Source organism: Gobius niger (genome assembly GCF_951799975.1).
Source record: "Gobius niger genome assembly, chromosome: 15".
NCBI classification, from domain to species: domain Eukaryota; kingdom Metazoa; phylum Chordata; class Actinopteri; order Gobiiformes; family Gobiidae; genus Gobius; species Gobius niger.
The window spans coordinates 9,336,657-9,350,125 of NC_136866.1; the positions used below are offsets into that span (position 1 = coordinate 9,336,657).

Genomic DNA, 13,469 nt, shown 5'->3' on the forward strand with positions numbered 1-13,469 from the left:
CTTCCTGTGAAGAAAGAAGTGGGTCAGTCCATGGGATAGTGTGTTATTATTGCAAGCGTTTCCCACGTGATGCCATACAGTGTAGCGCCGGGTCAATGACAAATGTAAGTGAATGCGGCTCGACCTACATTAAAGCACGGGGGGAGAAAAAAAACACATATTGAAAGAGATCCGGTGTAAAAACTTTCTGAAACCTATAGAGAATTATACAAGTTCTCTGATGTTTTCCCTTTTACACACATCCATCCACACAACACTCTTGAGTCGTGCCTCCTCGTACACTGCAGGTGAGAGTGGTTGGTGACAGGCATGAGGTAGCGCTTGGCGGGTTGGGTGGGTGGTGGGGGTGGGCGGGCTGTACTTACGTCACACGTGGAGGAGTGGTTTAGAGCAGGTGCGGGTCCGTCAGTCCCCTCGGCAGTGTCAGTGCCGCCGGACTGTTTGTTGCGCTCATACTCCTTCAGCTACAGGAGAAGAAGAGTTTAGACTGAGGTAGAGGAACGCCGCCGGACCACCACTCTCACCAAAAAAAGCAAACCGCGGGAAACGAGCAGGATCGGCGTGTGCCTAGTTTCGACACAAAAGAGGCGCCGGAGCCATGGATGTGGTGGCGCTGTGTTCTCAAATGGACTTTGTAATGGCGTTCGTCATTAGTTTTCAATGTTTGATGGTAGTCGTTTGTGTGAATGATCGGTGTTGATTCTGTTGCACTGTGATGATATGAATACACATAAAGCATATCTGGCATCTACGAGCAAACTTATGAAGTCTATTTACTAAGTGCTATTTGATGAATGACATGACGTTAGCTCAGACCTACTCGTTTGAAATGTTATGACGATGGGGAAAAAAAGCCAAATTTGCTTGTCTTTAACCTCTTGCACTTGGTTAAGATGGGGGTTCCATCTTAACCAAGTGCATTTTCTCCAGTCTAAATCATAGGCTGGAGTGCAATAATCTCTGTCTCTGCGCCACTTTATTCCCTGTACCAGCGCCACTTATTGACAAACTGCAACAGGGCTGTAAACTTTGCACCTCGATATTGTACTTTTTATAGTCTGTTCTAATTTTTATTCTATTTTTATTTATACTTATTATTTCCCAGGATTTTTTGTTTTACTTATTGTACATAAGATACCTCTTTTTTTCTACTATTTACCTGTTTGCACACTTCCTGTCTAATTTGCAGACCCTGAGTGATCTTATTGAATGCCCAATGTAACAAGTGAATTTCTCCGTTGTGAGATCAATAAAGGATTATCTTATCTTATCTTGAGTAATCCCTTATTTGAAAGTTAAGACCTACAAAATCTTTTTCCTCATGTTGTTGCCGCCTTGTCCCTTTTTTGACTTTTTTCATTGTCTCACTTTTTGGTCCCTGTTTTATGTCTTTTTTGTTGCGTTTTCATATTCGTTTATATTTTCATGGCTTTTTTTTGCCACTTTTTCATCACTTTTTCATCACTTTTTTGTCATGTTTTTACCACTTTTTGGTCATATTTATTTAATAATATTTATTTATTTTATACATTTATATTTATTTATTTATTATTTATTTATTATTTATTTATTATTTTTTTATTATTTATTTATTTGGTCATATATATTTGACATTTTTTTCATTGTTTTTTTTCCTCATGTTTTTGTCGCTCTATTGTTGCATTTTCATCCTTTTGACTTAATTCCAGCCAAACTGGAGACAATGTACTGGGTTCAGGTGGTAGCTAAGAGGTTTAGTCACTTCATTGTATTATCTATTTATCTATTTATTTTTTTCGACACAGTACAGTATAATGTGACATCAAAATGATTGACAAACTCTCTTTTTAAGACCTTAATATCCCAGCAGACAAACACCAATAAAATAAAAAACTGTGACAACACACATAGCTATCCACAAGAGCTGATCTTTGATTGTATAGTTTGAGCCAAAGAATAGAGCCAATAGGAGACTGACTTCTACGTAAAAACAAAGAGGAATAAATAGATCGGCATTGTGGAGAGCAAAAAAACCCAGCGCTGCGAACACCCAGCACAAAGATACGACGACTCACAGAAAGCCAAAAGAAAGAAAAAAACAAAACCTCATTCATTCTACATCAAATGAATGACAGACAGAAATTAAAAGTGCACAAAAGCCAAATAAGATCCATTCCATCGTCTATGAAGAAAAGACCAGTTACGCCCAGGAACACATGTGTCTCACCACATGGAGATTTTTTTTCTTTTCTTTTTTTCTCAACAAATCAAAGACAAATGACTTGAAGCAACACACCCACACACAGACTCGCAAATCCCCCAAATCCTCTAAACCTACAAGCTCTATTCAGCCGGAGATGTTTGCATTTAGGAAGACAATGCATGTGAAACGGAATGACCTTGTTGTTAGTGAGAGTCAGTCGTTTTAGTAAGCAGGAAAAAATGGGAAAGTATGATTGGGATACAGTATATAGTAGTTGTTAAAGGGCCCATATGATGCTCACATGTTTGTTTTCCATTCATATGTCATTATAGCGGGTGAAAAAACTGAATGAAGCATCACATGGGTCCTTTAAATTAGCGGTAAGGTAGAACATGGCTATTACATCAGTGCGAAAAAGCAGGAAACACTTACCCGAGCGAGCGCTTCCTCTACAGTGATCATCTTCTCCTTCACCATCATCATGAGCTGGATGCGCTCCTCGTCGCTCATGGTGATCTCGCTCGCCACGTAGCCAATGTCCTCCCCTGCAAGGCGACAGTGAGGTCAGAAGATCGGCGGGGCAGGCGCGAATCGAAACGCGCCGTGTAAAGGTTTACCTTTAGACGTCTGACGGGCGACCGGTTTGTGCTGCGACTTGCGGAAGTTCTGCCAAAAAGATTTGTTCTTCTTCTTGTTGTCCCATTTGCCTGGAGAAAATTCGCAGAACAGATGATTATTTCAGGGCTCTCAGATTCGAAAGACACCATAGCCTTATTGTTTTGTTTATAAGTCATCAGCATATCAATAGTTGCTGATGTTTCGAGTCCTACAATTAGGTTATATAACATGATTACCTCCAGATCCATCTTCTGAACTGGACTTGTGCAGTGGCATCCTAAAAAAACAGAAAAAGAGAAAGACATGATTCATTTCCCCCATTGTTTTTGATGTATAAAAAGTGCACTTCCTTGCTTCCACCACTTGGGGTCAGTGGTGGCACTTTAATCACATCTGTGCAGGCTCCAGAGGCTTGAGAGGGAGAAGGTGAAGAAGTGAGAGATGGGCCAGACAGTGACCTCTTCTTGCTACAATTTAAGACTAAAGACAAGCAATCGGTAATATTAAGTAAATATTGCAAAAGTTTAACGAGTTGGGGGGCGAGGGAGTGGGCCGGTGTTATGTGCGAAAAGAGATGAGATGAGCAGAATTTGTCGGGTATAAGTGGGCGGAGGAACCACTGTGCGGACTCAGCCAATTTGAGTTTCCACTTGAGCTGACAGAAAGACAGTAACGGAGGGGGAGAAATTATGGCCCAGTTGAAAATAGGACTGTTGAAACATGTGAATTCTATAACAAGAATGGCACGGCGTTCAATCACAAAGTAATGCACGAACAAGCCCGGTCTATATTCTTTCAGAGCTTGGATGAGACCAGAATAACTTCAATAGCTGTCTGGCCACATATAAAAAAAAAATACAGAGATGGAGTAAGCTTCAGTGGTTTCATCTTCAAAGAAAGATTTATTGTGAAGAACTTTGGAAATTGGAAGAAAAATATAACCCAGAGCTTTTTTTTTCTTTTTGAGAGAGAGACTATTTGAAAGACTTTCTTTGATTAAGACAGATCAGTACACATGTATATCTTCATTCACTCGTGTTAACTATTAGGGGGGAACTCACAGTAGCAAAGCAAGAAAGTCCCAGGTTCGATTCTGGGCAGTCCAAACATCTGTAATCGTTGGCAAAGCGATCTATTGTGAGTAACTTTCATGGCTTGTGTGGGTCACCGTGACATGTACAGGAATCCACGCATGGGCTTCTTAAAGATCACAGTCCACTGGGGAAATGTTGGTGCGCTTGAAGCCCCGCTGCCATGGCAACATAATGAGATGCTAATTGAATGTAGGCCTGTATATGGTTCGCCCCTGCGCTCCTCTTTTTTCCCCTCCCTCCCCGATAGGCTAGGGGGACAAGCTAAGGCTCAATGAAACTCAATGGAGGCAGATGAAATGCCTCCCCCCCCCCCCCCCCCCCTTTACATCTATCTTCCCTTCCCTCCATGCCCTATAAATTACACTCACGCACGGACTCTCGCATAGACACAGTGTAAATGTCGTTCAAAGAGAGTGTCAGTCTGGGCATTGTGCAGCAGCCCGGCAACTTAATTGGTTTAACCTTAAAATCTGCAGCTTCTTTCTCACTTCCCCCTGTCTGAGGACCGTTAAACCATTAAAAAAAAAATCTCATCTGCATAAGAGGCTGACTGTTAATGTTAGGGATAATGTGGAAAGTTACATTTTACCTTTGGTTGAACTCATGTACGGGAGTTGAAAGTATATTGGAACTCTGGCAGCGTTCTGGAGTCAGTACTCCTACGAGATTTTCAAACTCGATTATGTTTACAATAAGAGTACATGATATCCCAGTGCACTGACAATGTAGAAAATAAAGTATATATCACATCAAATAATAAGGTACCCTGTGATTGTTAGCTCTAATACTTAAAGCAGAACTAAGTAACTTTAAGTAAACTTTAGTTAACCTTAGCAAATCCTTTTTGTAGTCCTTCTTGAGATAATACAAGTGTTAATGGGATGATTGGGGGCTCTTTCATCTCCCCCTGGTGTCTCTGTCCAGAAAACCACCCTTGCAACGTCCCTGCCTTCGGGTCGGAGGTGCAATACACACAAACAGAATCACAAAGAAGAAGATAGCAGGCTAACAGGCAAAGCTAACTGCGGGCTAGCGCCACTTAAACAGTATTTACAGCCAAGCTTGAGTGACAAAAATGATCTCCATTGTGTAATTGGGTTGTGGCACCATGTACAATATCCCTCTCTCCCTTTGACTTTTGTGTCAGAGTAGTATTTACTCTCACGGACATTTAGTAAAAAGACTAAAAAGAAAAAAAAACCACGACACCTGCAGTGGCGCGTATGGCCTCTAGGGGAATGAGTTACTTACTTCTGCGTTAAGTCGCTGGCATCAAAGCATGCAAGTACAAAATGTGTCTTTCTATTAGAAATGGTTTTATATTGTAAAAATAGCTTAAATATCCCATGCTGTCATCATTTTTAAAAGCTGATGCTGTTAAAATACTAAAACATGAATCACCAGCAGATCATCTTCATGTGACAAAATGACTGTCCAGGAAACCTGACGAACCACGTGTGGACAAATATATATCTGGGCTATGACAGCTGTTTCTGGTCTATCGTAGACAGAAGAGAGAAGTTTAGTGGGAGGTTAAGTCTGTGATTCTAGTTCATGCTGAACAGCTGGACTGAGGTGACGTCCTGTACGTGAACAGACAATATGAGCCAGTGACCTTGCGACAATGTAGTGCTCACAGGAACGGCGGAGGGACGACCTGTTCTGAGGTTAGGGAGCTGTCACATGAGCGGGAAGACACTCATCACGACACAGGGGGAGGAAACTTCATACAGTAAACTTGGTTAAGATAAGAATTCACACAACACATCATCTTAGTTTACGAGAAGATGCTTGACCTATAATACTTGCTCTGTTCCTGACACAGGCCAAAAAGCTTCTTCACTCTAAATAACAACACACTAACTATCTATCTAGGTCACTGAAACAAATCATTTCCCATTAAACGAACCTCGACCCACTGTGTTGCCTCTCCGAGCTGTTGGAAGCTTCCTAGACCGAACAGGCTCCGCTCTCTCAAGCGCCCGCAATCAACCTCTTCTATTATCCTTTCATCAAGACCCATTTACTTGTGTTGGTAACTACACTGATAAGCCCGGCAACAATACCCCACCAATCAATCATTCTCCAAAACAGGAAGCCCCCCCAGTTTGAACCCTAAGTGCACTCCGTCGGCACCGAGCACGTAGCAACACAGCTATGCCCACTTTCTGCCAATGAGCGAACAAAGACTGGCTGGCAGTACCAAGATGGAGGGTTCTATAGGTCCTCCGGGTGCTGTTGTCCACGGGCGAGGTGGTGATGGGGGGGGGGGGGGGATCCCGTGCGTAGGAGGCATACTGAGGGATGTTTCAGGGGACTTGTCTATCAGTCTGGTTGCACATGATAAATCACTATACCTGCAGCTCTTTCACGGAGCAGACAATAGCAGTGAATACGGCGGACGAGAAAAGGAGGTAGTGAAAGATGAACTGAAAAAGGGGGGGGGGGATGGGAGATGTAGTCCTCGGGCATTAAATCGGAGCACATAAATTTTAAAAGAAGTGTCACATAAAAATGGCCTTTGAGAAGAGGCTCGTAAAAAAAAAAAAAAAAAAAAGAAGTGGGAGAAGGACGACAGGGGTGCGGTTCCATTACAGAAAGAGGGGATTCATTTTAGGATAGATATATAGAGGCCTTTTTTTTTTTATACTTGTTTCAGTTAAAGACAACGCTGACTTAGCTTAATTTAATTAGAAATATGACAGTAAATTCCGCAGTGTCCGTGATGTGCGGTGCTTTTAAACATATAACGCCTACACTTGCTGGCAGAATCTCTGCGATTTAAAGCTACACCGCGTAGAATTTTACCCAAAAAGTAAAACTGAAATACAAGCTTTTATTTGATGACAGATATTTTCAGCATTGAAGAACATCTCAAACAAACATGTGATTTTGCTGTGAGCGGTTCAGCTCTCCTAAGATATGACATAACTTTTACCGGGAGTGGGTACGTCTCCAGCTCGTTTCCATGGAGATGTCGACTAAAGTCAGCAGAATTTGAGATCTAAACAGGTTAGGTTCCCATCCAAATCCACTCTTTGATTTCTCACTGCAGAAATAGCATTTTCCATCAAGCTGGTCATTAGGAGCAAGTTTTGTACGGATGGCAACAGTATAGTCCAAAAATGTTACGCAGTGTACCTTTAAAACAAGAGAAATCAGAAGCTCCCATCTCCAGATTCTGCACTAGGGCATTGGTGAGAAAAACCAGGAGCAAGATTAATCTGGCCTATTGCCCATGTGTGTTCCCTGTTGCAATACTTGGAAAATAGTTTAATTTCATTTTATAGTCATATGTCTGAAGTATCTTCTAGCACTCAGAGGCTGGTGTTATCATAAGGCATCTTCCATCCTGCAGCGCCAAGAATAGAGCATGAAAGGCATGTGCATAGTTTTTGAGGCGAGCCCATAACAGGGAATCATACTGTTGTTGGATTTTCTTTCTTTCCTTCTTCTCTCTGGGCCCCTCTCCTCTCCTCTTCTCTTTCTCAAGCAGCAGACGTCATCCCAAATGTGGCATCTGTTTCGCATCACCCTCAGCGTTTGTCTGTGCAGCACACGCGCAGCCATGGGAGAAGAGTTCACTTCTGAGGTATGCGCTTCCTCCCCTGCACGTGACCATCGCTCTCTCCGGAGGTGGCGAGCGGTGCGACGATCGGGGAAAGGGGGCAAGGATATCATCGTTTTTTGCATAAAACTTTGTGGGATTCGACATTTAATTCTCCTCGACGGCGGGTCATTTTCAAAAGCAACGGCGACGAGTTGAGAAGCCGAGGGATTTTTGAGCCATGACCTCACTGCGGGGAATTACATCCACATAAAACAAAAGGCAGCAAAGAAAAAAAAAAAGCGTGTGAGAAGGACCTCCACCCAACCATCTCGCATTCGCTTCTTGGCTCTAATCATTGGGACATCAGAACCCCCACCCCCCCCTCCTTCTCTCTCTCGCCTGGACTGGACAAAGGCAGGAAGGAAGCCCAGAGAACGGGCTGACGGCTGAGCAGGTCGGCCCAAGGAAGTGGCCGGCGGTTTTCCTTTATAGGAGTGGGAGCATGGGAGACCACCTACTGCATGAGTCAGAGTGAATAAAGTCCCGAAACTAAAAAGAATAAGATACTTTTTGGATTCAAACAGGTAGCAGGAGACTCTACCGGTGACCTTTCAGTAACACGGCAGTAAAAAAGAGTAACCCGTCTCTCAACCCAGTGCCACATAAACCTGCACACACTGACACGCTCCTCTCTCGATCCTCAACGGCAGACCTGTAAAATTAGAATTATGAATCACATGCCCCGACCTCTATGGATGTCCGGACTTTCCAGACACTCCTGCTCTAACTCTGCGTGATGCTTGGACTCGCTACGGACACGCACGTAAATCCATCCCTGTATTTCACTGTCCCGGGTCGGTCACAGTCACATGACGCAGTAGAGGAGAGAGTGAAGGAGGTACGTACTTTCGGTCGGTTTCTGGAGTGGAGACTTGACTGCTGAAGCCCAAAGATTCCTGCAGAAAGAGGAGAAAAAATGTAATTATTATGGCATGTGTTTTAGGCTGGACTAAATATCCAGGCTTGGGACTGCCACAAATACTGACATGCAGTCGATTCAAAAGCTTGATCTTTAAGGCTTTAAGACTGTCTGGTGTCGGGAGGTGCGTTAAAACCTCTTGCCACCCCGCTTTAACCGAGTGCATGTTTTCCTGTTCGGTTTTACCCAAATCTAAAAGCTTACAGCCTATAGGCCAGTGTCGCGCCTCATTTGAAAGCTAAGACCCACAAAACTGATCTAAACTGATCTTTTTCTTTGTGATGTTTGGTTGCGTTTTCGTCACTTTTTTCACGTTCCTTTTCATCAAATTGTTGCCACTTTTTTGTTGAGTTTTGTCACATTTCTGCAGATTTTTAAATTATTTTTTGTAGATTTTTCTTTGTCACTTTTTTGCCACATTTTTGCCACCTTTCTTGCAGAGTTTTCGTCACATTGTGGCTTTTTTGGTCACTTTTTGATACTTTTCGTTATCCTCATTTTCTTCTTGCTCTTGTCGCTATTTTGATGCTTTTTTTTCAAGAAGCATTTTAGATTTGGGTAAAGCCTGGAGATATTGTGCTCAATCAGCCATGCATAGATGACTCGAAAGACAACTTGAGGCATCATCTCATCTAACTAGTTTGACACATACTAAGTCATCATTATGATGGATGGATAGATATTTGCTCAAACATGGTGGCCTTCTCGAGGATAACAAAAGGGGCTTTGCTTACTTGGATCTCAGAGCGTAGCTGCAGGGAAGTGGTGCTTGAATCCTGCTTCTCCTAAAATACAAGAAGGTAGGTGTTAGTGTTTAACGTTGAGCAACAATGGGATACATTCACAGCAAACTGCGGCGGCCAATGATAACAATAACGGAGGAGGGCTGTAAAACAAGAATAGTGCGCGGATGAGTTTAGAAACAGTATATGGCGCCTCCAACAATGGGCTGATGTGGGAAAAGACCTCAGGTGAGGTTGGAGCCGACACGCCTGCTCGAGTGAAAACAAACTTTAACACGTGCGAAAGGACATCGCTCAACAAGCCTGTGCCTGTATCTAAACCGGCCGTACCTGTCCCGGCTGCTAATGAAGCCACTGTGCAGTAGCATTGCATAAAAATACAGCTTTTCTCTTGCCAGACAAAAGAGATAGTTCTGAAAGTAATTGACGGATCGGATTTCAACTTTCATGTTCGTCTTCTCACAGCAGCAACACCTGTCTTTCTTTGTGTCTAGGATTACAGCCTTGTGGTGGCATGGCTTCAAGTCAGGGTTTTGCGTTACTTTCAGATCTACAAAGAGTTTTTTTAGGAAGATATCAGTTTAATTGTTCAATGTGTTATTATGTTCCTTCCGCTCTTTGGTGTCTTTGCTTAGGGAAGTAAGACTGGCCAAGCAACAAACTTGAAAGCTACCGAGACAGACTTGAATTGGAGCAAAACGCCGCTGAGGAAAGTGGGAAAATTTACAACTCTGTGTGACCTCTCCCGTCTCAACCCTTTGCAAATGTCCGTGGCGTTCGCTCAAGCATTGGCGGGACAGATGGGGTCAGCGTGCTCCCGAGGGCCACGGGCAAAAATACTAAGCAGACGCTGACGGACAGGGAGCTCTGACCTCAGGGTGCCCCGAAGTCACTGGGGGCTAATTTGTCAACGGGCATTTTCACATACTTCAACAGTGAGACGTATTTCACACTCCTTTATCTGTTTGAAAACCTACAACAAGGTTCAGCTGTTTGGATATTTGAAAATGTTGTATGTGCAAATGCGGAGAGGAAACGACTAAATAAGAAAACCCATTGAAATAAGATACACCTTTACATACACACTGTTTTAGAACCAAAAATGTGCATGGGTTTTCAGATGTTTGGGAAATTGCAATGTGTTCATTTATTGTAAAGTCAAAAAGTCTGATCATAAATTTGTGAAACACCATAATATCCTTGAGGAATTCCCCATGTGATTATCAAATAGAAAGAAGAAAGTCATTCACACAGACATGACCCCGGATCTTGTGAGGAAGTGAGATTTGTTTTGTGGAAATACCCACTGATAGGTTCCCAATTCCACTTTCTATCTTAGTATTCAAACAAAATCAAATCATTTTTTCCAGAAAGGTTCAGACACAATAGGAGACGTTAAACAGCATTGGCTCAACTATAGTCACTTGTACCAGCACAATTAATCACAATCTAATCGAACTGGCAAAACTTGAAGTTTAGATCTTATCAAACGTGTTCTGAAATGCACATCATTCTTGTATTGGTGCAGCACTTCAGTTTTCTCTCAAATGTTATTGGCCAAGCCTGTTAGATGGGATTAAAATGAGCACTGCAAACTGAATCAAACATAAATTACAACTATAATTGCAACACGTATCAGGAAAATTATTCTTTTATTATAATTTTTTACAAAAGATTGGGCAGCCTTACGTGTGGTCTTCTATGTGCTAATGCCATTTAGTAGGAATTTATTACCTGTCACTTTTCCCAAACCAGCTGACGTGATGAAGGAAATGACTTACGCTGCAGTACATTTCTGTATAACACGATAACAGTCATCACAATGTGACCTATGCTTTAACCTTTCATTACCCAGACAATGCCACCACACCCAAAGAAATGACCACTAATAGTTAAGACTTAGTCAGAGGTGACACAACATCCTTCAGGCGCCCTTTTAGACCTGGAGGGTCACATGATCAGAGGAGGTGGAGTGCTGAGGCGGCTAACCACCCCCAAATGAACACTAGCCCCTATACTTATCCCTGCCGTAATCAGGCCTACTGGAAACACAGGAGAGACGCTCTGGCTGGTTTTATCTTTAGGTTTAACTAGGACAGTGGGAGGCCTGTACCTGGCTTGTTTATCTATTTGTCTGTTATGGTCATTACGGCAGAGATCCGGCGTTTAAAGCGGGAATGCTGCTGGAAAAGATCTAAATCTCTTCGTCCGTTGCTGGGAATACGGTGATTCCCATAAGTCGGACAGCAGGAACCAGTCAGCAGTATTTTTAATTTTGCATGTGACCAGGATGTGAGGGACGTGACAGCCAGGAGGTCTGAGCTTGTAAAATATACTATATGTTTCATTTGTTTTAATCTTGTATTTGACCTAATGTACTCTCTAAAACAAATCTGACATTTTATTGTATCACAGAGGGATTGATTCAAGTCTAGAAACTGCATCTAAAGTAATGAATCGTGTAATATTATGGCTTATTTCCCTATTAATTCTTGTGATACATACCACATGTAAACCATTGCTCCCTGATTTTATTCACTTCACACATTTATCTCAGCTTTTCTGAAATTGTGTGAAAAAGCCACCCGCCCAGAGACCCGTCGTGGGCAGGATATAAATCTGCATTTTCCTGCCAGATCTGAAATAGACAGAGAGAAGAAAAAGAAAAAAAACGCTTTGTGCACTGGCATCAGCTGTGTTTACAAAGGGTGGGTGGAAGGGAAAACCGCACATAAAAGAAGTCCCAAGTCGGCCCCGTCGTCGGAGTGCATAAAACGCATACTTGCGCGGAGGTAGTGGCAAATTGGCTTCACAATCTGATCCTCTTTGATCGCACCCCGACAGTGACAGCGGAGATATCACTGGGCACGCTGCCGACTGCCAGTAAGGGTGACTTAGAACGAGCGCACACACTCGCCATAGACAAAGTACTTACTTGCAGCAGCACTACAACTATGGCAATGTAACCATATCCAGGTATCACAAGGAATTAAGACATAGACCTAAAGATATTCCAACTAAGGGGTCAATATGAACAAATAGGGCATTAAAGAGGGGGTATTAATCTAAAACAGTCCAGTAGTTTCACTCCTTGATTTTCACACAATCTCCCCGTAAGCACCTCCCACTCCTCTTTCCCTTTGCTGTGCAGCTGTTTCGATAAAGAAACGTGTGGCTGGAGTGAAGCTATCGCAGCCGATACTGGAAACAATACAATATCGGGAAATAGGTACAATTATCCTATACTGAACTGATGCCTGTTTTGGCTCTCACTGCTTTGAAAACACAACTTTCACCAACTAAATCTAAGTGAACATGGGCATGCTGTGTGTCATTTTGAAGCTAAGAACCTGGAGAATCAGTGGCCTAATAAAATAAAATCAACTGGAGTGGTCAAGTGTTTGCATTTTAGTTCATGAAATGCTGTTAAAGAATAACTGATATAAGATATTTACAATACACAAGTGGTGATGATCAGATCAATTTCTGTGAGCTGTTTATATATTAATAAAGCCCAAGGATAGTGTTGAGAATCCAGTGATCCTTGTTAAATGTTTTTTCCATTAGTCTAGTTTATTAATAAATATAATTGACAAGAAAACATAAAACTTTATTGATCTCACAATGGAGATAAGAGAAATATTCACTTTTTCACTAAGAGAAAGACAAAGTCTCTTGGTATCGGTTAATATCAGAAACTCAAACCCCCAGTATCGGTATCGGTAGCAAAAAAGCAGGATCGGTGCATCTCTAAAAAGGTAAGCTAAGCAAGAGCTCGAGAGGTGAGGAAGGTATTTACTGGATATGTAGGACTTCAGGAGGAGCTTTTTAGGAGCCGCCACCGATCTGCTCAGAATAGCCAGAAGATAAGATTCAGAGATTACTCAAAGATGTGTGAATTGGTCGAAACACGGTTCCAGGTATGTTTTTGTAGTAGTTTGTTTCCCTTTAAACAAAATCACATCTGAATCAAACTCGTTATTGAATGGTTAATTTAGTTCATCACTTATGAATAAACTTCTGGATGTGTCTAGGATGTGAAGTGAACAGAACAAAAAAAAAAAAGACTCAATTAGGTTCATGCAGAATTGTGCAGCTCAACTTTCAAAGACATAGCGCACAAAGCAGCTCTGTGCACGGCCCCGTCTCCGTCTGTGGGTGCCATTTCTCACAAGGAGGATCAGTGTGAAACAAACACAACCTACGTGCCGGTCCAATTTGTCACAGCGCGGATATTTAGCAGAGATGGAATTTAGACTTTTACTCACTTTGATTGGAGAATATGCACTTTCTGATAAACATT

The 13,469-nt window shown here is 42.3% G+C and overlaps 1 protein-coding gene across 6 annotated transcripts in view; it reads right to left on the reverse strand.

Annotated features, from left to right (window-relative positions):
• Positions 1-13,469, reverse strand: part of sash1a (SAM and SH3 domain containing 1a) — a gene marked incomplete at its 3' end in the record, with an annotated part of 169,193 nt that overhangs the window by 18,611 nt on the left and 137,113 nt on the right. For 5 of the 6 annotated variants that reach the window (XM_079571940.1, XM_079571943.1, XM_079571944.1 and 2 more), the window contains exons 3-8: positions 9,158-9,208; positions 8,351-8,400; positions 3,037-3,077; positions 2,800-2,889; positions 2,615-2,727; positions 366-464 (exon numbers count right to left, since the gene is read on the reverse strand). In XM_079571940.1, the coding sequence (XP_079428066.1) occupies positions 366-464; positions 2,615-2,727; positions 2,800-2,889; positions 3,037-3,077; positions 8,351-8,400; positions 9,158-9,208 (444 nt within the window). The remainder of the gene's footprint in view (positions 1-365; positions 465-2,614; positions 2,728-2,799; positions 2,890-3,036; positions 3,078-8,350; positions 8,401-9,157; positions 9,209-13,469) is intronic. The other variant, XM_079571941.1, reaches the window with a different exon arrangement.